This window comes from Saimiri boliviensis, chromosome 14 (genome assembly GCF_048565385.1).
Source record: "Saimiri boliviensis isolate mSaiBol1 chromosome 14, mSaiBol1.pri, whole genome shotgun sequence".
NCBI classification, from domain to species: domain Eukaryota; kingdom Metazoa; phylum Chordata; class Mammalia; order Primates; family Cebidae; genus Saimiri; species Saimiri boliviensis.
Window position 1 is genome coordinate 45,639,978 of NC_133462.1, and position 25,397 is coordinate 45,665,374.

At 61.2% G+C, this 25,397-nt stretch overlaps 1 protein-coding gene and 1 non-coding gene across 5 annotated transcripts in view; one reads left to right on the forward strand and one right to left on the reverse strand.

The window, feature by feature from the left end:
• The window catches only part of MED16 (mediator complex subunit 16), a 133,466-nt gene extending 112,400 nt beyond the window's left edge, over positions 1 to 21,066 (forward strand). Inside the window, exons 1-15 of one of the 4 annotated variants that reach the window (XM_010332427.3) lie at positions 1,735 to 1,873; positions 3,513 to 3,699; positions 4,359 to 4,466; positions 4,973 to 5,142; positions 6,998 to 7,429; positions 8,122 to 8,227; positions 11,536 to 11,691; positions 12,497 to 12,708; positions 13,370 to 13,576; positions 14,356 to 14,566; positions 15,883 to 16,016; positions 17,073 to 17,265; positions 17,687 to 17,882; positions 19,895 to 19,978; positions 20,573 to 21,066. In XM_010332427.3, the coding sequence (XP_010330729.1) occupies positions 3,531 to 3,699; positions 4,359 to 4,466; positions 4,973 to 5,142; positions 6,998 to 7,429; positions 8,122 to 8,227; positions 11,536 to 11,691; positions 12,497 to 12,708; positions 13,370 to 13,576; positions 14,356 to 14,566; positions 15,883 to 16,016; positions 17,073 to 17,265; positions 17,687 to 17,882; positions 19,895 to 19,978; positions 20,573 to 20,699 (2,505 nt within the window). In that variant the 5' untranslated portion in view covers positions 1,735 to 1,873; positions 3,513 to 3,530 and the 3' untranslated portion in view covers positions 20,700 to 21,066. Of the gene's footprint in view, positions 1 to 1,734; positions 1,874 to 3,512; positions 3,700 to 4,358; positions 4,467 to 4,972; positions 5,143 to 6,997; positions 7,430 to 8,121; positions 8,228 to 11,535; positions 11,692 to 12,496; positions 12,709 to 13,369; positions 13,577 to 14,355; positions 14,567 to 15,882; positions 16,017 to 17,072; positions 17,266 to 17,686; positions 17,883 to 19,894; positions 19,979 to 20,572 lie in introns of those variants that run through there. The other 3 variants (XM_010332428.3, XM_074384890.1, XM_074384891.1) reach the window with 3 other exon arrangements.
• LOC120362946 (U6 spliceosomal RNA) lies at positions 1,373 to 1,479 on the reverse strand. Its single transcript, XR_005578728.1, has one exon. It is a non-coding gene; the product is annotated as a U6 spliceosomal RNA (small nuclear RNA).
• Positions 21,067 to 25,397: the final 4,331 nt, after the last annotated feature.

Here is a 25,397-nt window from a genome sequence, read left to right on the forward strand (position 1 = left end):
TTAGAACATTTTGATATTTGCAGAATTCTTGCAAAAATCATGCAGTGAGGCTGCGGTGGATCCCACCTATAATCTCAGCACTTTGGGAGGCTGGGGTGGGAGGAGTGTTTGAGGCCTGGAGTTTGAGATCAGCCTGGGCCACATAGTGAGATCCAATTTCTATTAAAAATTTTAAAAAGAAACGAAGATCCGGGCATTGGGTATGCAGTATTTCATCTTAACACACTTTAAAAAAAATTTAAACACATGGTAAATAATGGCCTCCTTGAGGCCAGGAGTTCGAGGCCCGCCTGGCTAACCTGGCGAAACCCCATCTCTACTAAAAATACAAAAATTAGCCAGATGAGCCGGCACATGCCTGTAGTCCCAGCTACCCAGAAGATTGAGGCGTGAGAATCATTGAGCCTGGGAGGCGGAGGTCGTAGTGAGCAGAGATTGGGCCACTGCATTCCAGCCTGGGTGACAGAGCATGACTCCGTCTCAAAAAATAAATAAATAAAAGTAAAATAATAATGAAACAAGAAAAAAAAGAACAAAATAAAAAATAAAATAATAATAACGGAGCCGGGCGTGGTGGCTCCTGTCTGTAATCCCAGCACTTTGAGAGGCTGAGGCAGGCGGATCACGAGGTCAAGGGTTCCAGACCAGCCTGAGCAACATGGTGAAACCCGGTGTCTACTTAAAAATACAAAAGTTAGCCGGGTGTGGTGGCACCTGTAATTCCAGCTACTTGGGAGGCTGAGGCAGGAAGATTGCTTGAACCCGGGAAATGGAAATTTGCGGTGAGCCGAGGGCGTGCCATTGCACTCCAGCCTGGGCGACGGAGTGAGACCCTGTCTGCAAAATAAACAACGCCCAGCTCATTTTTGTATTGTTAGTAGAGACGGGGGTTAAAAATAAAAAATAAGGCCGGGCGCGGTGGCTTACGCCTGTAATCCCAGCACTTTGGGAGGCCGAGGCGGGTGGATCTCGAGGTCAAGAGATCGAGACCATCCCGGTCAACATGGTGAAACTCCGTCTCTACTAAAAATACAAAACATTAGCTGGGCATGGTGGCACGTGCCTGTAATCCCAGCTACTCGGGAGGCTGAGGCAGAATTGCCTGAACCCAGGAGGCGGAGGTTGCGGAGAGCCGGGATCGCGCCATTGCACTCCAGCCTGGCGCATGGTGACGGAGTGAGACTCTTGTCTCAAAAGATAAATAAATAAAAAGTAAAGGAATAAAAAGAAAAGCACAACATGCCTTGCACTAAACTGGCTTTTGGAGGTGGGGGTGGAAATGGGGTTGGATGTAGGAAGATCCCTTAACGGGATCAGTGACTTCCGTCAAAGGAGCCTCAGTTTCTCCAATCTTGGACATTAGAAAACGGAAGAAAATATGGAACGCTTCACGAATTTGCGTGTCATCCTTGCGCAGGGGCCATGCTAATCTTCTCTGTATCGTTCCAATTTTAGTATATGTGCTGCCGAAGCGAGCACGTTGTTCCTCTCACACCAGGACCCATTTATACCCCCTACAGTCAGTATCTGTACACATAGGGCGACTTTTGTTAAGCGACATAGATGCTCAACCTACACGTACGTAGTTTGCCGTGTCATGCAACTAACGTAGTTATTAACTGGAGCAGAGAAAGTGCTCATTCTACCAAACGTAGCTACGGCGGCTTTTGGGAATCATTGGAAACGCTCGCATGCAAATGTACCCGGAAGCGGGGCGGAGCCTAGGCCGCGCCGCCGTCCCAGAAGTCTTTGGGAGGCGACGGCGCGGGTCAGGCAACTCGTTGGTACCGGGGAAGATGGCGGCGCCAGAGCCGTGGCATTAGGGAAGTTCGCGCCGCGGACACCCGCTGGTCTTGGCGCACGGGCCGGCCAGGTGAGCGCGGGGCTGCGGGGGCCCGGCCGGGGGCGGGACAGACTCCCGATGGCGTCTGCAGCCCCAGGGAACGCGGTGCGGGGGAGGCGGGGCCTGCAGGGTTAGGGGGCGTGTCCGGGAGCAAAGGCTGCTGGGTAGGCGGCCTGGGGCGCAGGATCTTGAGCTCGCGGCGGAAACTCGGGGGAAGCCGGAGGGGGCGGGGCCTGAAGGGAGTTTGGGGCGGGGCTGAAGGCACTTGGTGGGACTTAGGGGGCGGGGCTTGTAGTGGGTTTGGAGTCCCTGGCAGGGAGCCTAGGAACTGGATGGCTATATGGATGCAACCTGGAGAGTTGGGTTCTCTGGGGTGGACCCTGCAGATTGGGGGTTACAGGGGCGGGGCCTGGAGAGGCTATGGTCCCTGGGATGGATCCTGGAGATTGGGGGTTATAGGGGTGGGGCCTGGGGAGGCTATGGCGTTCCTGGGATAGACTCTGGGAATTGGGGGTCATAGGGGCATTCCTGGGATGGACCCTGGAGATTTGGGGTTATAGGGGCAGGGCCTGGAGAGGGTATGGGTTCCCTGGGATGAACCCTGGATATTGGGGTCTGTAGGATTGGGCCCTGGAGAGGCATGGTACTTCTGCGAGAAAGCCTGGTGTTTCGGGCTATAGGGGCAGGACCTAGAGGAGCTATGGGGTCGCTGGGGTGGACCTGGAGATTGGAGGTTATAGGGGTGGGGCCTGTAGAGGTTATGGGGTCCCTGGGATGAAGCCTGGTGTTTGCGGACAATAGGGGAAGGGCCTGGAGAGTACATGGGGTCCCTGGAGGGGAACCTGGGAACTGGGGAGTTTTAGGGGTAGGGCCTGGAGAGCCAAGGCTGTTGGAGGCTGGACCTGGGGAGGTCAGCCAACATGGGACCCCTGGGGTGAAGCCTGAGAATTTAGGCTGAGGCCATGGGCCCCAGGGGTGGTTTGAAGCGGGTGAACGAAGGGGTGGCGGGGGCTGACTTTAAGGGGTGTATGGGGCAGACCCTGAAGTAGGGAGCCGGGGATAGGGTTTGAGGAAAACGGGCTGGTGGTCCTTCCAGTCTCACTGGGCTTTTGCCTTTATGAAGCGGAAACAGTCCGTCCAGATACTGGGCGCTTAGAAAGCCCCAAGGAAATGCTCCCTCTGTCGCCTGTCACACTCACCAAGCCCCTTAGCCCCAGAACTCCTGCCCGCCTTGGCCGCAGGGAGCAGCCCCACCATTTGCCTGGCTGTGGGCCATTCCCTCAGAAGAGACCCAGCGCCCTCCTGCTGTCCCCATCATCACTCACCTGGGCCAGTGCAGACCCTCTGCTGCGTCTCCGGCTGTGCCCTTGGTCCCCACGGTCTGTTACCCAGACAGCCAGAGGGGTCCTGGTGAGATCCAAGTAGGCGCCAGCCCTCCCGGGCTCCCACCCGCTCGGGGTAGAAGTCCAAAGGCCCTGACCTCTCCACGCCCCCTTCAGCCCCAGCCCCATGGGCTGCCGGGAACACCCCAGGCTCTGTCTGGCCTCCGGGCCTTTGCACCTGCCATCCCTTCGACCGCCTGCCTGTGGTTTTTCCGTATCCGGCTGGCACTCCACGTGCCCTGGGAGCTCAGCCCACACAGACGACCAGCCAGACCTCCCTCCCGCAGTAGCTGGTGACTGCCCTGATGTGTGACTTGCGGCGGCCGGCAGCAGGTGGGATGATGGACTTGGCCTACGTCTGTGAGTGGGAGAAATGGTCCAAGAGCACTCACTGCCCATCGGTGCCCCTGGCCTGCGCCTGGTCCTGCCGAAACCTCATCGCCTTCACCATGGACCTTCGAAGCGACGACCAGGGTGCGTCCCCCTCCCGCCCACGTGGCGTCCCACCCTTTTCTCCAGGTACCCGGCACCCTGCCTTGCGGGGACTCGGTCTCCCAGGACAGCCCTCACTCTCTAACTTGGGTGAGAGCCTCAGCCTCGTGGAGGTGCAGAGGGTGGATTCAGTGCTCCCCACACCTGGTGCCGGGAGACGTGAGGTCCCCCCTGTGCGGGATCGAACGGGGCTGGGGCGGTGGTTGACGCAGGCATGTTGGAGACACCTGCCCCAGGTTTCCAGAGGGTGTGTGTCACTGTTTGGTGTTTGAAAGGCACGTGGTGACTGTACTCATTTTCTCTCCCTTGTTCCAGTAATATGCACTTGTAATATGTGCTTGATAGAGAAAATTAGAAAACCACAGAAAATTAGAATCAAATCAGGGTGAGAAAAGCCGCCTTTCACCTTCTGTGGAGGGGCCCACTGTTCACATTTTGGGTCATGTTCTTCTAGTCTCGCTTTAAAAACGTGGTCGTGGTGCATCATGGGTCTGTTCTGTTCCTGGGGGGAGACAAAGCCTGTTCCTTCAGCTGTCGCCCTGGCCGACAGCAGCTCCGTGAACTCCCTGGACCCTGCCCGGGGTCATCCTCACCTCCAGGCCGCAGCGCCAGGCCATGCTGACCGTGCCCTGTCCCCACAGACCTGACCCGAATGATCCACATCCTGGACACGGAGCACCCTTGGGACCTGCACTCCATCCCCTCAGAGCACCAGGAGGCCATCACCTGCCTGGAGTGGGACCAGTCAGGTGAGGCGGGCCCCAGATCGTGTAGCGGGTAGGAGGTGGTGGCCCTGTGTTTCCCTGGTCCGTCTGGAGTCTGGCGCTGGGACCAGTCAGGTGAGGCAGGCCCAGATCCCGGAGCTGGTGGGTGCGGGGGGCCTGTGTCCCTGGTCTGTCTGGACTCTGGAGCCAGGACCAGTCAGGTGAGGCAGCTGGTCCCACGTGGCCAGGGGTGGCAACCCTGATCCCGGAGAGGGGACCCTGTATTTCTCCGGTCCGTCTGGAGTCTGGCACTGGGTCTGGAGCCCCCTGTCCGCGGTTTGGCAGCTGCTGCTCTTCCCACAGTGCCCTGAATTGTTCTCGTTTGGGGTGTCTGGAGGCATCTCCGGAGTGCGGCTCTTGTCACCTGCTGCTCTGCCCTGCCTGGGCCGAAACCTGTCCACTGGGCAGGCTCCCCCAGGCGCCGTGCCGTCCTGCAGGGCAGCGCTCTGCCAGTCCCTGGAGGGTTCGTGACGATGGCTTCTTGCCCACAGGCTCCCGACTCCTATCAGCTGATGCCGACGGGCAGATCAAGTGCTGGAGCATGGCAGACCACCTGGCTAATAGCTGGGAGAGCTCGGTGGGCAGCCTGGTGGAGGGCGACCCCATTGTGGCCCTGTCCTGGCTGCACAACGGGGTGAAGCTGGCCTTGCACGTGGAGAAGGTGAGTGTCTTGCCGGAGTGAGTGGGTGAGGCAGATGAGATCGTCCCCCCGCCCAGCCTCCTGCCAGCCCATCCCCGCCCATCACCAGCATGCCCCAGTCTTTTGAACCTTGTACTTGGCTCACCCCAGCTAATTTTTTGTATTTTTAGTAGAGACGGGTTCACTATGTTGGTCAGTCTGGTCTCGAACTCCTGACCTCAGGTGATCTGCTTGCCTTGGCCTCCCAATGTGCAGGGATTACAGGTGTGAACCACCACATCCAACTCCAGACCAGTCTCATCACCCTAAAAGGAAATTCAGTTCCTGTCACCCCATCCTGTCTCACCCCCGTCTTTCCCCCACCCCAGCCCCTGGAACCCAGCCCGTCTCTGCAGATCAGCCTGTGCTAGACATTTCATAGAAACAGGGTCATACTCTGTGCGGCCTTTTGCATCTGGCTTCTCACTGAGCATGATGTCCTCGAGGGGCATGCCTGCTGTGGCCTGACTCAGGGCCTCGCTTTAAAAAATAACTAGATAAAATTATATTAATAAAAGGCACACGTGGTCATTTAAAATACCCTCAAACACGCCAGCCTGCGACCCACACAGACGCGTGTGGTGTGGACACCTGATGCCATCCCTCATCCTCATGGCAACCACACGTGGCCGGGCCTGGCCTGCTGGCTGGACTTCCGGACCTGCTTCTTGCTATAAAAAGTGGGTTGTTTTTGTTTTGAGAAAAAGTCTCGTTCCGTTGCCCAGGCTGGAGTGCAGTGGTGCCATCTCGGCTCACTGCAGCCTCCACCTCCCAGGTTCAAGTGATTCTTCTACCTCAGCCTCCCGAGTAGCCAGGGTTATAGGTTTATGCCACCACACCCGGCTAATTTTTGTATTTTTAGTAGAGATGGGGTTTCACCATCTTGGCCAGGCTGGTCCCAGGATGATACACACTTTTCTCTCCCTTGCATGTTTTTACAACATACCAGGGACTTTTTGTTTGTTTGTTTGTTTTTTTGAGACAAAGTTTCGCTCTTGATGCTCAGACTGGAGTGCAATGATTCAGTGTTGGTTCACTGCAATCTCCGCCTCCCAGAGTCAAGTGATTCTACCGCTTCAGCCTCTGGAGTAGCTGGGATTACAGGCGCCTGCCACCACGCCCAGCTAATTTTTGTATTTTTAGTACAGATGAGGTTTCGCCATGTTGGCCAGGCTGGTCTCGAACTTCTGACCTCAGGTGATCCTCCCGCCTCCTCAGCCTCCCAAAGTGCTGGGATTATAGGCGTGAGCCAGTGTACCCCACCAAGACCCCATCTCTTAAAAGACTCATGTTCAAAGAAGGGTGGATGTTTTTGTATGTAAATAATGACCTCACAAATTTGATTTGAAACCAAAATCACATCCGCAGTAGCCACTGGTGCTCACACAGCGCTTCCCGAGTGTCGCAGCGCAGGTCCACACGGCCCCCGCCGGGGTTTGTGAGTGGGCTGATCGGCACCCGCCGCCCGGCGTGTGTGCTCACCGCCAGTGACTGCTTGGCTGCCACAGGGACCACATGGCTCCCGGATCAGAGCGTGCCGGTGTCTGTCCCTTTACAGAAAGAGGAGGTGACTCCTGTCGCACACACGTTCATCCATTTAATCCTCCCCGCTGTCCTCCAAAGCAAAATTCACCTTACAGATGAGGAGACCAAGGGTCAGAGGGGCCCACATCCCACACGGCTCCGGGGGCAGAGTCAGGATCTGAACCCAGGCGCACATTCTCCTGGCTTCTGCCTTGGGGTTCTTCTGTGTGAGTGTCTCTGGGTGTCGCAGGGGGCAGCCTGCATGAGCCTCAACAGGCTCTCTTCCCTCCCTCCCTCCCTCCTTCCCCCACAGTCGGGCGCGTCCAGCTTCGGGGAGAAGTTCTCCCGCGTCAAGTTCTCGCCGTCGCTCACGCTGTTTGGTGGCAAGCCCATGGAGGGCTGGATCGCGGTGACGGTCAGCGGCCTGGTCACCGTGTCCCTGCTGAAGCCCAGCGGGCAGGTGCTGACGTCCACGGAGAGCCTGTGCCGGCTGCGGGGCCGCGTGGCCCTGGCCGACATCGCCTTCACGGGCGGCGGCAACATCGTGGTGGCCGCGGCGGACGGCAGCAGCGCCTCGCCGGTGCAGTTCTACAAGGTGTGCGTGAGCGTGGTCAGCGAGAAGTGCCGCATCGACACGGAGATCCTGCCTTCTCTGTTCATGCGCTGCACCACCGACCTCAACCGCAAGGACAGGTTCCCGGCCATCACCCACCTCAAGTTCCTGGCCCGGGACATGTCGGAGCAGGTGAGCCTGTGCCGGGGCCGCCGCGTCGGCTGGCCGGCTGCGAGTGCGGCCTGCGTTCTCAGGGGCCTGGGGTGGAGACCCCCGCGGGCTAAACCGGGCTGTGAGCAGGGAGAACCTCCTTCCTGCCTTTCGCAGCATCTGGAGGCGCCCGCGTCCCTCGGCTCAGGGCTCCTTTGTCCCCTTCATGGCCACAGCACAGCCTCGTCTTGTCTCTGAATCTCAGTTACCGCCTCCTCTCCTGAGGACCCTGTGAGGACACTGGGGCCCCTGGACCCCCCCATGCTCTCCCGCCTCTGTGTCCTGAACCAAGTCCCACCTGCAGGTCCTTCTGTGTAAGAGGCAGCCCAGCCACAGGTCCTAGGGCTGAGGACGGGGATGTCCTGGGGCCACTGTTCAGCCGACCACACCAGGTTGCCTGGATTCCTGTTGTAAAATCAGTAACGCCCCTGACATGGTTCCCTGGGTCCCCTTGCTGTCCCTGTGAGAAGGCGCCATCCTGGGACATTTTCGTTCCTGTGAGTGGACGGTGGCCTCTGGGGACAGGCAGGCCCGAGTTGGCATCCAGGAGGGCTTGGAGTGGCAGGCGTGGCCGAGGAGACAGGCCCCGTGGTACAGCAGCCCCAGGGTCCCGTGGCTCCAGTCACGTGGCCAGCACAGCCGCGCAGGGTCTGCCCTCACCCCACCTCCCGCAGGTGCTGTTGTGCGCGTCCAGCCAGACCAGCAGCATCGTGGAGTGCTGGTCCCTGCGCAAGGAGGGGCTCCCGGTCAACAACATCTTCCAGCAGATCTCCCCCGTGGGTGAGTCTCCCCGGCCGGCTGCGGGAGGACCTGGCCTGCCCTCGGGGGCAGCTGGGTTTTATTTTTGAGGCAGGTAGCGCTCTGTTGCCCAGGGTGGTCCCGAACCTTGGCCCTAAGCCATCCTCCTGCCTTGACCTCCAATAGTTCTGGGATCTTGCGGCGTGATCACCTTGCTTGCAGACTGCTCCGTCCTTCCACTCCCGCCTAGGCGACTGCCACCATCCTAGGCTCGGGGAGGCGACGTCGGTGGCCCGCGCAGGCGTGTGGGCGGGGCCGTCGAGCGAGCGTGTCTGTGGGCGTGACCGTCGAGTGGGCGTGCTTGTGGGTGGGGCCGTCGAGCAGGCGGGTGTGGGCGTGGCCGTCGAGCGGGCATGTCGGCGTGGTCGTCGAGTGGGTGTGTCTGGGTGGGGCCGTCGAGTGGGCGTGTCTGTGGGCGTGGCCGTCTAGCCGAGCAGCCGCTCTGTGGGGGGGGCCGTCAACCAGCAGGGGACAGGCCAGAGCCCGCGGGGGCGGCGCACGGAACCCTCCTGGACCTGGTTCACGGAGGAGCAGCCGAGGCTTAGCGGGTCAGCTGAGGCTGATGAGAACAGCCTCTACCACCACCCACTTCTCCAGCAGCCTCTTCTGGGGCCCCCATTCCCATCTCTGTCTGTCCGATGGGCCCCCCAGCACCCACGGAGCCAGGCCCGTCACCCCCACCTCCAGCGCAGAATGCTGGGGCTGGAGCAAAGCAGGAATGCCCCACTGCCACTACGGGGGGCATAACAGCGCTAGGTTTCCAAAGCCTGGGAGTCTGTGGGCCCGGCTTTCAGGCCGGCCTTTGCCCCGGAGAAGGGAGAGGTTTCCTGCAGATGAGAGCGCAGGCGTTTGCCGATGAGCGCTCATGATCCGGAGTGGCTGGACTCGGGCAGGTGCTCTTCGTAAGCCGCTAACGAGCCCGTGTCTCGATGTGCCTGCGGGTGGTTACCTCACCTGCCCATGGTGGCCGTGGAGGCAGGAAAGGTCAAGAGGGCCGCCACCTGGTCCTCCCCGCACGCCTCGTTGTGCGTCACCACCAGCACTTTGGGCTGCGTTGGCTCATGCGACAGCACCTGGCGCTAGCCCGCATGGGAGGCAGGGCTGCAGGGACCCGCAGTTTCGCTGCCTGCACGTCCGTGTCCACCATCAGCCCACAGCCAGGCCGCCGGCAGTCCCGGGTCCGACGCCTCACCTCATCTCCTGCAACGGTCCACACTCTCCAGCCCAGCTCCTGCTGTCCTTGAGAGCCACGTCTCACACGCACACAGCAGCGTTAATCAGGCCTCATGTCCCTGGCAGCTGGGGGTCACTGTGAGGCAGTCCCTGTCCGACCCATCTCTCCACCCACCCTGCCACATGCCCGTGATGCCAGGCTTTGGTCCTTACCACACTCAGCTCTCCACCCACTGCCCCAGGTGCCCACCACAGCAGGCTTCAGTCCCTGCCATGCCCATCTCTCCACCCACCACCCCAGGTGCCCACCATGGCAGGCTTCAGTTCCTGCTGCAGTCAGCTCAGCTCTCTACCCACTGCCCAATGTCCCCACATGCCAGGCTTTGTGGCCCAGTGTGCTATGGCCCAGCTACTTCCGCCCTCAGCCCTGCACCCCTGCCCCCACCCATCCCAAGCCTGGCCAGCCCACCGTGTTTCTTGAGGCCCAGCCTGGAGGTGGCCCTGTGGGTGGAACCTCAAGTCCCTGCTCTGCCTCTCAGTTCAGCCCAGGGCAGGGGTGGCCAGGCCCACGGAGGCTCGGAGCCTCCTCCATCAGCTGAATGGCCCTGGGCCAGCAGCTGAGACTCTCTCTGCCTTGAGCCCCATCATTTAGGAATGGTGGTCACGGCTGTCAGTTGGATGAGGAGGGGTTGTAAATCGAGGGCACCCTGAGCACCCCTGGGTGTTATGGCAGCCACTTCACCCGGCCCTGGAGCACAGGGTTTCCTGTCTTTCCTCTGAGAGGCTCAACCCCACAAGGGCCAGCCACCCCTGACCACTGTGTGCCCTCCGGACATCTCAGCCACTCTCTGGGCCTCAGTTTCCCCTGGGAATGCTGCTCACAGGACCCCTATACGGGTTTGTAGCAGGTCAAGGCTCTGTGACTATGATGACCGGTCCAGGGCAGAAACCTCAGGGTGACATGGGTGGCACAGAGCAGCCGTGTGCTAGTCAGCTTCAGCCGAGTAATAAGCCGCCCCCAAACTGAGCGGCTCAGACCCGCAGCCCTGCACTGTTTCTGCAGCCGGGCTGCCTCAGTTGCCCTCTCCTGGTTCCCACATGTCTGCAGTCAGAGGTAGCCTGTCCTGTCCACTGGCCACACATGCTCCTGCAGGCCGGCCCTGGCCGCCCTCCACGTCCCACGTGCAGCAAGAGCAGTGCCCCGCTGCCCACACAAGCTCTCTGGGCCTGTGTGTGTGTGTGTGTGTGTGTGAGAGAGAGAGAGAGAGAGAGATACAGGCTCCAGGCTGGAGTGCAGTGGCGTGATCTTGGCTCTCAGCTCACTGCAGCCTCAATCTCCTGGGCTTGAGCAGTCCTCCCACCTCAGCCTCCTGAGTAGCTGGGACTACAGGCGTGCATTACCACACCCAGCTAATGTTTTTGTATTTTTGGTAGAGATGGGGTCTGGCTGTGTTCCCCAGGCTGGTCTTGAACTCCTGGGCCCAAGCCGTCCTCTGGCCGTGGCTTCCCAAAGTGCTGGGAGGGCAGGCTTGAGCCACCGCACCTGGCCGTGTGGCATTTGCTAACACTTGACCCGAGATTCCCGGAAATAGACTCTGACCTGTTGGGAAGGGCGGCATCTTCATGCAGAGGCTGCCAGGCAGCAGATCTGTGAATGCGACTGTCCTGCATGGCCTTGTCTTGTGGGGACCCTGGAATTGTAGATGAGGAGGAATGGAAATCCCAGCTCAGCTGGCTGAAGCTGAGGGAATGTTGGGGTTTGCATGGCTGCAAGTCGGGGGTGGGGCCATCTCCCCATTGTCTGCTCCATCAAGGGGGCAAGATGGCCCTGCCCCACTGGTTTCCATAAAATCCCAGGGCCTCATCCCATTGGCCTGCCTTGGGTCACATGCCTGTCCCAGAACCAGTGGGCGAGTCATGGAGTGCTCGGATCGGCCAGGCCTGGTGTTCCTGGCGTGGAAGCGTGGCCGCGTGGAAGCGTGGCCACGTGGAAGCGTGGCCACGTGACACCCGGGCAGGGCACTGGGTGGGCTGCAGGCCCCGCCCTGCTGGGCTCCTGTGGCGGCTTCTCAGCCTGTCTTCATTGCCTTCCCGTGTTCCTGCGTCTGATTTTTCAGTTGGTGACAAACAGCCCACGATTCTCAAATGGCGGATCCTGTCGGCCACCAATGACCTGGACCGTGTGTCAGCCGTGGCGCTGCCCAAGCTGCCCATCTCGCTCACCAACACCGACCTCAAGGTGGCCAGCGACACACAGTTCTACCCTGGCCTCGGTACGGCAGAGCCAGCGGCGGCCACACAGGCCCTCAGCTCACACGAGGGGAGGCGGGCTCTGAGCGCAGGCCTTGGGGCCCTGGGAGCTCGGCCTCCTGGGCTCTGATGGGTCCCCAGTCAGGAGGCAGACCTTGCCTTTCAAGCTGTGTGAGGCTGGCAGACCGATCCTGTGCTCTTTAATATGTAAAGAGTTATTTCAGATCAACAAGGGAGTGTGGGGAACTCGGGTAGGCAGCACCTCTGCTCCCCCAACTGCAGCGGTCGTAATGTGGGTCCTGGTCTCAAACCGTGGCATCCGTGTCCCTGAGTGAGTCTACGCTCTCCGTGGTGCTGGGCCTGTTTGCTCAGCTGTAAGGTGGGGACAAGCCCGCCCCTTCCTTCCTCTAGCTCCCATTCTCCCCTGGTTCCCTGGAAAGAGAGGTTATCAAAGCCCGCTCGGGGCTCGGGGCTGTTTGTCGGAGCCTGCAGAGAGGTTGAGGGGACGCAGTTCCCTGCTGGAAAACCCTTGGTTTGTTTTCCATTTTCCAGTCTCTCTACCGCAGGGACCCCTTTCAAATCCAAGAGCTTTGGGCTCTGGACCCCACCCACCACCCCGCCGTCATTCACAGGCAGGCCCCAGTGTGACTGACGGCCCCGGCCCACCACCTGAAGATGCCTCTTTTTGGGGTGCCAGGAGCTCCGACCCTTGGTCCACCCTAGATGGGCAGCCTTGGCTCGCTACACACCCTGCAGAGCAGGCGGCCCCTCCACGGGCGGGCGTGTCCCGGGCCCTGCCCCTGCCTAAGCTGAACCCGTGCCCCGCAGGGCTGGCCTTGGCCTTCCATGATGGCAGTGTCCACATCGTGCACCGGCTGTCACTGCAGACCATGGCCGTCTTCTATAGCTCCGCGGCCCCGAGGCCCGTGGACGAGCCGGCCATCAAACGCCCCCGCACCGCAGGCCCCGCCGTCCACTTCAAGGCCATGCAGCTGTCCTGGACCTCGCTGGCCCTGGTGGGCATTGACAACCAGGGGAAGGTGAGCTGCTCGGGCATGTGGGGCTGGGCTGGGGGCAGTGCCTGAGGGAGGTGCCCCGTGGGGAAGGGACCACAGGTGCAAGCCCCTCACAGCCCCTGCCTGCGCCTCTGTGTCTGTGCGATGGGTTTGTCTTGTTCAGCGAGGTCACTAGGGCAGCCTGCGGCGTGTGTTAGGAGGTTCGTAGCTAGGAACTGTGGAGAGGACAGCCTTTCATGGTATGGACTTCTCAGCATTCAGGGATGTGTGTTTGCCCGGCTTGGCACCCGGCGCAGTTGGGGCTCAGGGAGTGTTTTCCTTCCCTGTTCTCAGAGGCATTGTCTGTGACCCTGACAGGTGCAGGCAATGCACACACATGCAGGCACACAGACCCATGCACAGGGGCACACACATGCATGCACACACGCACAGGGTCCTGTGCATACGCCTGCACATGGGAGCGTACACCCACAGGCATGGCTGCCTGCTGACCCACAGGTCTGTGTGGGGTCCTCTGGAGTAGGCTTGGTAAAGAGCCACCCCTCCGTCCTGGAGAGGAGCTGCTGGGCAGGTCCCTTCCCTTCCCTCCCCAAGATGCACCTCAGCCCCAGGGCCCCGTGCTCGTCCCTGCTGCGGTTGGAGCCCCACGTCTTACGCGGCTCTCCCCGGGCTCTGTCTCCGGCAGCTGAGTGTGCTCCGCCTGTCACCCTCCATGGGCCACCCGCTGGAGGTGGGGCTGGCACTGCGGCACCTGCTCTTCCTGCTGGAGTACTGCATGGTGACTGGCTACGACTGGTGGGATATCCTGCTGCACGTGCAGCCCAGCATGGTGCAGAGCCTGGTGGAGAAGCTGCACGAGGAGTACACGCGCCAGACCGCGGCCCTGCAGCAGGTGGGTCCCCAGGCAGGTAGGGCTGTCCCTGGAGCAGGTGGGTCCCCAGGCAGGTGGGTCCCCAGGCAGGTGGGGTCCCCAGGCAGGTGGGGCTGTCCCTGTGGCAGGTGGGGCTATCGCTGCGGCAGGTGGGTCCCCAGGCAGGTGGGGCTGCCCCTGCAGCAGGTGAGTCCCCAGGCAGGTGGGGCTGTCCCTGTGGCAGGTGGGTCCCCAGGCAGGTGGGGCTGTCCCTGTGGCAGATGGGGCTGTCCCTGCAGCAGGTGGGGTCCCCAGGCAGGTAGTGCTGCCCCTGGGGCAGCCAGGTGCCCTGTGGTGAGTGAGGGGCCAGTGGCAGGGAGAGGGGTCCCGTGGAGGGTGGAGGAGGTCCCTGCAGCAGTCATGGAGGTCCCCGTGGCAGACCTGGGGGTTGCTGTGGTAGCTGGGGGGGGGGTCCCCACAGCAGGCAGGGGCTCCGTGGAGGGTGGAGGGCAAGAGGGGCAGGTAGCCTGCGGCAGGTGAGGCTGTGTGGGGGGTGGGGTGTTCCCGGAGGCCCGTCCAGTAAAGTTGCGCCTGGGAGAAGCAGTTGCTTCCCTCCTTACCTCGGAAGTTTTCTCTTAACACATTAGGCCCCTTCTGCTGTGAGGTTGCTGAGGTGCACAGGCTTAAGCGGCTTGCCTAGCTCACCCAGCGCCTGGTGCCAGAGCCGACTGCTCTTCTCCCCAGTTGGAGCCTTGGCGGGCACCTCTGACTCTGCCCCTCGGGGTGACCCGGCTTCCTGCTCACACCGCCCCGCCCCCCAGGTCCTCTCCACCCGGATCCTGGCTATGAAAGCCTCGCTCTGCAAGCTGTCCCCCTGCACAGTGACCCGCGTGTGCGACTACCACACCAAGCTCTTCCTCATCGCCATCAGCTCCACCCTGAAGTCGCTGCTGCGCCCCCATTTCCTCAACACGCCTGACAAGAGCCCCGGAGACCGGCTGACCGAGATCTGTGCCAAGATCACCGACGTCGGTGGGTCCCGTTCCGCGCCCCGGCCTCGGGCTCCTTTCACCGTTTACTTACTGTATTATTTAATCGTTTGAGATGGAGTCTCGCTCTGTCACCGGGCTGGAGTGCCGTGGTGGGATCTCAGCTCACTGCAACCTCCGCCTCCTGGGTTCAAGCAGTTCTCCTGCTTCAGCCTCCTGAGTGGCTGGGATCACAGGCGTGTGTCACCACACCCGGCTAGTTTTTGTATTTCTAGTAGAGACAGGGTTTCACCATGTTGGCCAGGCTGGTCTCGAACTCCTGACCTCAAATGATCCCCATGCCTCGGCCTCCTAAAGTGCTGGGATTACAGGCATGAGCCACCACACCCGACCTTTTAGAGACAGGGTCTCACTCTGTCAGCCAGGCTGCAGCGTGGCGCCTCTGCCTTCCATGCTCAAGCAGTCTTCTCACCCCAGCCTCTGGAGTAGTTGGGATTATATGCGTGCGTCACCACACTTGGTTTTTAATTTTTTGGTCTCACTATTTAGGGTCTCACTATGTTGCCCAGGCTGGTCTTGACGTACTGAGCTGATGGGATCCATCCACCTCTCTCCTGGGGGCCTGGGTGCTGCTCCCAGGCCGGGACCTGGCACCTGTGGGGCAGGTCCGCTCCTCCTCCCGATTTGCCATAAGGGGACTGAGGCACAGGGAGGCTAAGCAGCTTGCCCAGGCCCGCCCAGCACGTGGCATCCCACTGGCCTCGGCCTCCCAAAGTGCTGGGATTGCAGGCGTGAGCCACTGCGCCTGACAGGCCGTTTCTTTTTAAATTGGGATTATCATTTACGTCTAGAGTATCCAGTTCACTGTAGGCATGTGGCACTCCCGGTAGGTAGGAGAGGTGTGCACATTCGTGGTGGTTTCTGTGGGACCACACTAGTCGCCATCCCAGAGGTACCTGCTGGGTGTGTAACTAGCACCAGGTGTGGGGTGGGGTGGTTGCAGCTACACAGTGTGGACACGTCCTGTGTTCACAGAGCCCACCCCTAGCCTAGGAGGGGCCCGATGTGCACCAGTGGGCCGGGTCTGAGCAGTGCTGTCCCTGGCATGGGGACCTGCCCACCCAAGGCCTGCAGGCCGAGAGAAGCTGGTTGGTGCTGAGCACAGCGGCCCCCGGGTGGGCAGGCAGTGGGCTCCCAGTTCCTCTCCATCAGGCAATGCCATCACCCTCGTCCCATTCCCGGTGTGGGCACCTGCTTGCCTGGCACTGGGTGGGTGCTCGGTGCAGGACTGTGGGGAGCATTTAGGTCACCCCGTGTGTCTCAGGGGCCCCACCTGACCTGACCTGCGTCTCCTTGCAGACATTGACAAGGTCATGATCAACCTCAAGACAGAGGAGTTTGTCCTGGACATGAACACGCTGCAGGCGCTGCAGCAGCTCTTGCAGTGGGTGGGCGACTTCGTGCTCTACCTGCTGGCCAGCCTACCCAACCAGGTGTGCCCTCCAAGGCCCCGACCCCGCTAGGGCCCCGCCTCCCTGGCCCCACCCACACCTATGTTCCGCCTCCCGTGCCCCGCCCCTCACCAGTGCCCCGCCTCCCTTGCCCCGCCCAAGTCTGTGTTCCACCTCACTAGCCCCACCTCTCACCAGGCCCTGGCTCCCTGGCCCCGCCCTTCCCCGGGCCCTTCCTCCATTGCCCCGCCCCTCAGAGGCCCCGCCTCCCAGGTTTCGCTCCTCAAAAACCACAGCCCCGCCCCTACCTGGAGCCCCACCTCCTGGCCCTGCTGCTTCTCAAAGCCCCACTCTCTAGCCCACCGCTCCTGAAGCCCTGCCCCACCCTGGAGCCCTGTCTCCTCCAGGAAGCCTCTCCTGCAAAGCCTTTCCTGCCCATTCTCAAAGTCCCGCCTCCCAGGCCCTGCCTCTTCTCAGCCCCACCCCTACTCGAAGCACCCCTTACTCTCCCCAGCCCCCTTCGCCTAGGGTAGGTGGCTTTAAAGTCAGGAACTCACTGCCAGCCCCAGCAGGCTCGGGCCACACCCCCACCTCCAGGTCTGCAGGCTGTGCACCATCGTGCCCTGCGGCCCCTGCGTCTCCACCGTGGCCGTCAAGCACAGTTTGAAGCCCCTCTGCTCTTTGTGGGGCTTTAGGCTGCCAGGGGCCACCTCCGGGGCCTCCCTTCCCTGGTCCTCTGGCCTCCCAGTGCAGCCACGGTGGTGGGAGGGGGGCACTTAGCTTTGGGAAGATCGGCTGCTCCCCCGCATGCGGGTAGGGGTGTTGGCGGCAGTGAGAGCCTCCTCTCGGCCCTGTGAACTCTCAGGTCAGGAACGGGATGACTCCCCAGGTGGGGCCGTCCTGGGCCCTGCAGGGTGCTGAGCAGCTTCCCTGGCATCCACTGATGCTGTGCCAGGAGCACCCCAGTCCTGACCTCCGCAAACGTCCCAGACCCTGCCCATCGCCGCCAGGCTGGGGTTCCACGCACCCGGAGAGGCTTGATCCCCTCACCATCTGCTTCCCGCTGCCCCTGCCACGCTGGGCGCCTCTTTCCTGCAGGGCTCCCTGCTACGGCCGGGCCACAGCTTCCTGCGGGACGGCACCTCGCTGGGCATGCTTCGGGAGCTGATGGTGGTCATCCGCATCTGGGGCCTGCTGAAGCCCAGCTGCCTGCCTGTGTACACGGCCACCTCAGACACCCAAGACAGCATGTCCCTGCTCTTCCGCCTGCTCACCAAGCTCTGGATCTGCTGTGAGGCCCCCCGCCTGCCGCTCTCCTCTCCCCACCGAAACACGAGCCCTGCCCTAGCCCCCCTCCAGAATATTAGCCCCTGCAGGTGGCAGTGGCTCTGTCTGCCAATTCCCCAGTTCCCAGCACAGGTCCAGGCGTGGTGCGGATGCTTTGGGGATGGTAGCTGCTCCCAGGCACCTGTTCCTGTCCCGTCAGTCGTGTGTGTGAGGAGGGCGGGCTCTGTCGTTCTGACATCCCGGTGTCTGGCAAAGGCACAGTACTTGCCAGATGCTTAAGTGACTGAGGCCAGAGAGGGGGAGAGGAACCTAGGATCACCCAGCCAGGCAGGCAGAGCCAAGGCTGGACCCAGTGCTCCTGAGAGGGAGGAGGCCCCAGCGTGTCCTCGGTGGCTGGGTTGAGACCTCGGCCACCCTCCCCGCAGGTCGTGACGAGGGCCCAGCGAGTGAGCCGGACGAGACGCTGGTGGACGAGTGCTGCCTGCTGCCCAGCCAGCTGCTCATCCCCAGCCTGGACTGGCTGCCCGCCAGCGACGGCCTCGTCAGCCGCCTGCAGCCCAAACAGCCCCTGCGGCTTCAGTTTGGCCGGGCACCCACCCTGCAGCTCGACGGCCTGGCAAGGTGTGTGCGTCCCTGCACGGGTCCCCAAACCCACGCGGCTCCATCCTCCGTGCCCGGCCCCGGGACCCCAAATCCACACGGCTCCCTGTTCCCTGTGTCCTGCCCCAGGATCCCCCCCAAATCCACACGGCTCCCTCCTCCATGCCCTGCCCCAGGATCCCCCCCAGATCCACACGGCTCCCTCCTCCATGCCCTGCCCCAGGCCCCCCAGATCCACACAATTACAATGGCTGCGTCCTTCCAGGTTCCCCCTAGCGCCGTCCCCTAGTGGTGTTCTCTGCTGTTGTTATGAACTACCCCCTACACACGGGCACCGACGCTTCTGTTCACCCTCTTGCCTTGTTTTTTTGTTTTTTTTTTCCCCCCGAAGGTCTTGCTCTGTCTCCCAGGCTGGAGTGCAGTGGTGCCATCTCGGCTCACTGTAACCTCCGCCTCCCGGGTTCAAAGGATTCTCCTGCCTCAGCTTCCTGAGTAGCTGAGATTACAGGCACCTGCCACCACACTCAGCTAATTTTTGTATTTTTGGTAGAGATAGGGTTTTGCCATGTTGGTCAGCTGGTCTTGATCTCCTAACCTCAGTTGAGCCGCCCACCTCAGCCTCCCAGAGTGCTGGGATTACAGACATGAGCCACCGCGCCCAGCCACCTTAGTGTTCACTGATTGTATGTATGCTGGCCTTGCTGTGCCAGGCGCCCTGCAGCTGGCCTGAGTCTCCAGCCCTTTAGAAGTCAAGGCCCCACTGTAAATCCCTCTGTTGACGGGGACCGCCTAGCATGGCCCAGGACCCTGGTGAGCACAGATGCCTCATTGGGAAGGTCTCCCCGGGGTAAGAGGTCACCTGCAGGGCCCAAGGCTGGCCTTTCTTTGGAATGTGCATGGTTTGAACAACCCAAGCCTGCTAAGCTGACCCCGGCCACCCAGTGAGGAAACCCCACCGGGAAAGGCACAGCCGCTCATCTGGGGGTCACAGGCTCAGGAAGTGGCTGAGCCAGGATTTGAACGCAGGCCGGTCAGACCCCTGAGCCCATTTCCGACCCGTGTTTGACGTGGAGCGCGTGCAAATCCTCCAACCGCGGATGGCTTACGGCTGGATTTTTTTTTTTTTTTTTTTTTTTAATTGAGACGGAGTTTCGCTCTTGTTGCCCAGGCTGGAGTGCAATGGCGCAATCTCGGCTCACCGCAACCTCCGCCTCCTGGGTTCAGGCAATTCTCCTGCCTCAGCCTCCCGAGTAGCTGGGATTACAGGCACGCGCCACCATGCCCAGCTAATTTTTGTACTTATAGTAGAGATGGGGTTTCACCATGTTGACCAGGACGGTCTCGATCTCTTGACCTCGTGATCCACCCGCCTCGGCCTCCCAAAATGCTGGGATTACAGGCGTGAGCCACCGACGGCTGGAATTTTAGAAAACACAGATGAGCAAAAGGAAGAAAAGGAAGTGAGCCTGCTGCAGCCCCTCCTCCAGGGAGGCCGCTCGGCTTGACTCTGGGACCTCCAGCATTTTCTTCCTCATGCTCACAGTGGGAGGGGTGCCTGATGAGTCACACACTGGGGTTTCTGGGGTTCAGGAAGACTAGATGAAGAGAGAGGATGGCCACGTCTGAGGCTTGTAAACTGTTTGGGAAATGATCAAGTATCTGATGAGTGTGGAATAGACGGGCCCACCTCTGCCCAGACCCAGGCCACCCACCCACCCCCGGGGGCAGCTCTCGCCACCAGGATCTGCTGTTGTGCAGAGGTCCCGGCGTCCCCAGGCTGGTGTCTGTGGACGGATGGTGTGGAAGTGCCCATGCACTCCCTCCTGTTCAGCCTCGAATGGGAGCCCCGCAGGTGCCTTCTCTGCCCCTCAGGCTTCCTGTGCACTTGGGAGACCCACCCCTTCACTGGGCCTGTCCCAGGTGTCCATGCACCTCTCACCTGAGTGTTCACAGACAGCTGGGCCCACCTGATGGATGGTGTGAGGCGCCCACCACCCACCTGCCTGGCCTCACGCTCTCCCCTCTCCTGCCAGGGCCCCGGGCCAGCCCAAGATTGACCACCTGCGGAGGCTGCACCTCGGTGCCTACCCCACGGAGGAGTGCAAGGCTTGCACGAGGTGAGTGCTGCCCCGGGCCCCGGCCACGCAGCTCGCAGACTCAGGCTCGGTGTTGCCATTCTGCAAACGAGGCCATGGAGGACCTCCCTCTGGAGCTACTCCTGAGAGACGAAACCCCGGGGTCTCTGGGCCTCGTGGTCCGGGGAGGTCCGGGTCATCCCGTGCTGGGCCGTGGGATGGTGCCGCCCCTGCCTGTCTCCGAGGCGCCCCGGTAACCCAAGGGCAGAAGTTAAGTCAGCCACTGCTGCCACACGACCAGCTTCTGACGTGTCCTCAGCACACGGAGGCACAGTGCGCCGTGGACTCCCAGAGCTCTGCTGCTGGGATGGCACAGCTGATTCCAGCCCCCAGCTCCTTATGGTCGAGGGTGGCGGAGGGAACGGGTCCCCGAGGGGATGCTGCAGCCAGGGTCCAAGGGTGGGGAGCAGTGAACGGAGTGGCGGGCGCTGGTGCAGGGAGCAGCATTCCCAGTGGTCGGGGCAGCCGGGGCTGAGGCCCTGTGGCAGGTGGGAGCGTGGGGCGCGGGCGTGCGGGACGGCGGGGCAGGGACACCCACTCGGAGGGGGAGCCCGCCCAGCGCCTGCCTCCCCGCAGGTGTGGCTGCGTCACCATGCTCAAGTCGCCCAACAGGACCACGGCGGTGAAGCAGTGGGAGCAGCGCTGGATCAAGAACTGCCTGTGTGGCGGGCTCTGGTGGCGGGTGCCCCTCAGCTACCCCTGAGCCAGGCTGCCAGGGAGCCCCCGCACACCCTGGACACTCTTGGGCACGGTTAACCTCAGCCTGCCCCGGAGGGCTGTGGAAGGCCGTGGGCCGGGCGCCTCCGTGACCACAGATCTTTGAGGAAGCCCCCCGCGCCTCTGTGCAGCTGGGGCCGCGGCCCACACACCACCCTCCCTCCTGGGACCCCAGATCCCTGGACCATCTGCATCCAGAGGACCAGCCACGAGGCCTGGGGGTCCAGGCGGACCCTGTGGTGACCTGGCTCGGGGCACCTGCCTCGGTTTCCTTGCCTCGCCTGCAGTGGATGCTGAACCTGGACAAGCTGCGGCTGGGGGAGGGCAGGTCCAATAAACGCCCTCCGCGCCCAGGCCTGTGTCCCTCCCGTCAGTGCCCCGGCCCCACCCGCGACCTCCATTCGGTGCTTGGGAGCCTGTGTCCTCTGGGCCTGTCTTTAAATCACTCAGCATTGACAGGTGCCCAGCGGATGCCAGGCCCAGGGCGTCCACAGTAAGCAGTGGGGCAGGTCACAGCAGGCTGGTGGGTGGGGTGGGGCGGGGCGACCGTCGTCGGGAGCTGTGTCCAAGTGTGTCTCTGCATGTCTCAGGGTGGTTTCTCTGTGCGGTCTCTGCATGTCTTTGCGTGCTGTCTTTGTGTGTCTCTGCATGTCTCTGTGCTATCTCTGTGGTGTCTCTATGGTATCTGTGTGTCTGCATGTCTCTCTTGTCTTTGCATGTCTCAGTGTGGTGTCTCCGTGCGGTCTGTATGTCTGCTGTCTTTGCATGTCTCTCGTGTCTCTGCATGTCTCTGTGTGTCTGTCTCTGCATGTCTCTCTTGTCTCTGCGTGTCTCTGCATACTGTTTCTGTGTCTGCGTGCTGTTTCTGTCTCTAGCTGCTCCCTGCCAACCCCTTGGCGCGAGAGTTTGTGCCTCTGTCTGCAGGGGTCCCGCCTTCTGCCTCCAACAAGCACTTCCAATTACCCTGCGTCCCGCAGCGGGAGGCCTGCCCAGCACAGGGCGCCCTGCTGTGTGCGGATAGCAGGGAGGGCAGGGAAGGAGGATTGAGTGCCCAGCGCTGGCGCAAAAGGCGGGCGCTCAAACACGCCATCACCTGGCTGAGGCACCCCACTTTAAAGCCCGCCTGCCTGCGGCTGTGGACTCCAGGCCTCTGCACCCTGGCTGGGACAGCTGGCCACCGAGCAGAGGGGCCCCCTCTCCCCACCCACCTGAACACCCTCTGAGGGAAACGGCAGACCCTAGGGCAGCCTCCCGGGCCTGGACGAAGCCCCTGGCCCCACCCCTGCAACCTCCTCTCGTGCTTGGAAGTGCGGGGTCCGGCTCCCCTGGAGTCACTCCGCATATTTGGGGTGCCTAGTGAATGCCAGGCCCACGGTTGTCCAAAGCGAGCGACCAACAACAGAGTGGGCCCCGGCGGGTGGGTAGGGGGCCCTGGCTGGTGGGTGGGGCCCCCTGGCGGGTGGGTGGGGACAGGCCACCCGCTGGCTCCGTCAGCTCCTGGTGGGAGCCGGAGTGGGCCTTGGCGTAGGGTTTATTCTCTGTGAGGTCTATTGCCGAGTTTAAAATGAGGAAACTGAGGCCTGCATGAGAATAATTAGACACCCCGGGGCGAGGTTCCGTGGTCCCGGGGAAAGAGGCCAGGAAAGTCACGCCTGACTGCGCTCAGGCCTGGGGTTAGAGAGGGAGGGATGGCGCTCTGATTGGCTGCGGAGAAACGGCGTGCACGTGCAAGCTGCTATACATCGGTGGGCGGGACTTCCGGTGAGCGGCTGGACGGGGCCATGCGCTCTTGGGCAGGTTTGGGAGGTGCTTCTTTTCAATTTTGGCAGGGTTTTCCCGCAGCTGGCTCGGTGCCCAGTGCAGATCCTGGTGCCGAGTGCAGAGGGGATTTCCAGGGCGGGCTAGGTGCCGGGTGCAGAGTTTAGTGCCGGGTGCAGATCCTGGTGCCGAGTGCAGAGGGGATTTCCAGGGCGGGCTAGGTGCCGGGTGCAGAGTTTAGTGCCGGGTGCAGATCCTGGTGCCGAGTGCAGAGGGGATTTCCAGGGCGGGCTAGGTGCCGGGTGCAGAGTTTAGTGCCGGGTGCAGATCCTGGTGCCGAGTGCAGAGGGGATTTCCAGGGCGGGCTAGGTGCCGGGTGCAGAGTTTAGTGCCGGGTGCAGATCCTGGTGCCGAGTGCAGAGGGGATTTCCAGGGCGGGCTAGGTGCCGGGTGCAGAGTTTAGTGCCGGGTGCAGATCCTGGTGCCGAGTGCAGAGGGGATTTCCAGGGCGGGCTAGGTGCCGGGTGCAGAGTTTAGTGCCGGGTGCAGATCCTGGTGCCGAGTGCAGAGGGGATTTCCAGGGCGGGCTAGGTGCCGGGTGCAGAGTTTAGTGCCGGGTGCAGATCCTGGTGCCGAGTGCAGAGGGGATTTCCAGGGCGGGCTAGGTGCCGGGTGCAGAGTTTAGTGCCGGGTGCAGATCCTGGTGCCGAGTGCAGAGGGGATTTCCAGGGCGGGCTAGGTGCCGGGTGCAGAGTTTAGTGCCGAGTGCAGAGGGGATTTCCGGGGCAGGCTAGGTGCCTGGCGCAGAGTTTAGTGTTGGGTGCAGATCCTGGTGCCGAGTGCAGAGGGGATTTCTGGGGTGGGCTAGGTGCCCGGTGCAGAGTTTAGTGCCGCGTGCAGAGGGGGGCGTGGCCGAGCTAGATGCTCATTGCAGATTCTGGTGACGTAATGTCAAGCGTGGAGAGGCATGGGCGTGTCCGAGCTCCCGGCAAAGCAACTGGCCTGACGCTTGGTGCTAGGTTTGGGGGTCTGTCCCTCAAACTGCTGTCAGAAGCTGGCGGTCCTGGGCGCCTGCCTCTCCGGATACAGTGGGCTGGGCAAGGTGGGCGGGGCATGATGCTGAGAGGAGGCCTGTGGCCCTGAAGCTCCCCCGTCCCTGCTCCCGGCTTCCCCAGGTCCTTGGCACTGCGCAGTTCCCCCGAGGGGTCCTCAAAATCGCCCTAAGAGCCAGGGACGTTGAGGTCCCGAGATACAGATGAGAAAACCGTGGCCATACGGCTTGGAGGCCGGACCGCGTGTGCACGCATGGACTTGGTGCCTAGATGCCCTCGGCCTGCGTCCCCCCCACCACTCCTGTCCCGCCGCCGCCTCAACCCTCTCCTCCTCTGTAACCCTCTGTAGCTCCTGCTGACCAAAGGATGGGGTGGAAATGCACAGGTGGGCTGGATGTGGCAGCTCACATCCCAGCACCAAGGGAGACCCAGGTGGGAGGATTGCTTGGGCCCAGGATGTCATGATCAGCCCCGGCAACATGGCGAGACCTCATCTCTACAAAACTCTTTTTATTTAATTTTATTTTATTTTGAGCCAGTCTCGCTCTGTCACCAGGCACCAGGCTGGAGGGCAGTGCTGCAATCTCGGCTCGCTGCAACCCCCACCTCCCAGGTTCAAGCAATTCTCCTGCCTCCCGAGTAGCTGGGATTACAGGCACGCGGTACCACACCTGGCTATTTTTTTTGTATTTTAGTAGAGACAGGGTTTCGCCATGTTGGCCAGGATGGTCTCCATCTCTTGACCTTGTGATCCGCCCGCCTTGGCCTCCCAAAGTGCTGGGATTGCAGGCGTGAGCCACCGCGCCCGGCATACAAAAATCTTAAAAAATTAGCCAGGCGCGGTGGCAGTGCACGTGCCTGTGGTCCCAGCTACACATGGGGCTGTGGTAGGATTTCTTGAGCCCCGGAGGTTGAAGTTTCAGTGAGCCGTGATGGCGCCAGTGCACCTGAGCCAGCCTGGGGTGACAGAGTGAAACCGTGTCCCCCAAAAAAAGAAAAAAAAAAGCTTCTGTTGCTTATTGGAAGTTCCCGTCTAACTGGGGGTTTGTGTTTGCCAAACGTGGTTCTCTCTCCTGCCCCGCCTCACACTGAATCCGTGAGAACTGCTTCTCTGGTGTCATTTCCTTCGGGAAATACCTATTGAATGAATGAATCAATGACCGAATTACCAGCAACTATGTTTCCGTGTCTCCCCTTAAATGTTGTAGGGCTTTAGAAATTACATGCAGGCCAGGCACGGAGGCTCACGCCTCTAATCCTAGCACTTTGGGAGGCTGAGATGAGTCGATCACCTGAGGTCAGAAGTTCAAGACTAGCCTGGGCAACATGGCGAAACCCCGTCTCTACTGAAAATACAGAAATCCGCCAGGTGTGGTGGCGGGCGCCTATAATCCCAGCTGCGCAGGAGGCTGGGGCAGTTGCTTGAAGCCGGGAGTTGGAGGTTGCGGTGAGCTGAGATTGCACCACTGCACTCCAGCCTGGGCAGCAGAGTGAGACTGTCTCAAAAAGCAACGTGAGACGTACAAACACAGTGAGACACAACTTCATCTCAAAAAAACATGAGATTCACAAACACAGACACAACTTCATGGTGGTCTCCAGACGGCTGAATGGATGCCTTTCCATGCGGTGGAATATTTACCAGATTCCTAAGAGCAGGGCTGGGGCTTAGACGTATCTTACCATGCCAGGCCCAGGGCCCTGCGCACAGTAAGTGCTCAATACATGCTTGCGTGTAAATGTGATTCCCAGGTGAGCGCTCCATAGCCCCCAGAAAACACCCTAGCACAGATTTCAATCCCATCCCCCACTTCCCAGTGGACCCTACCTCTCAAACCCTCAGTCTCTTTTCCTACAATAGGGCCTGGCTGGCC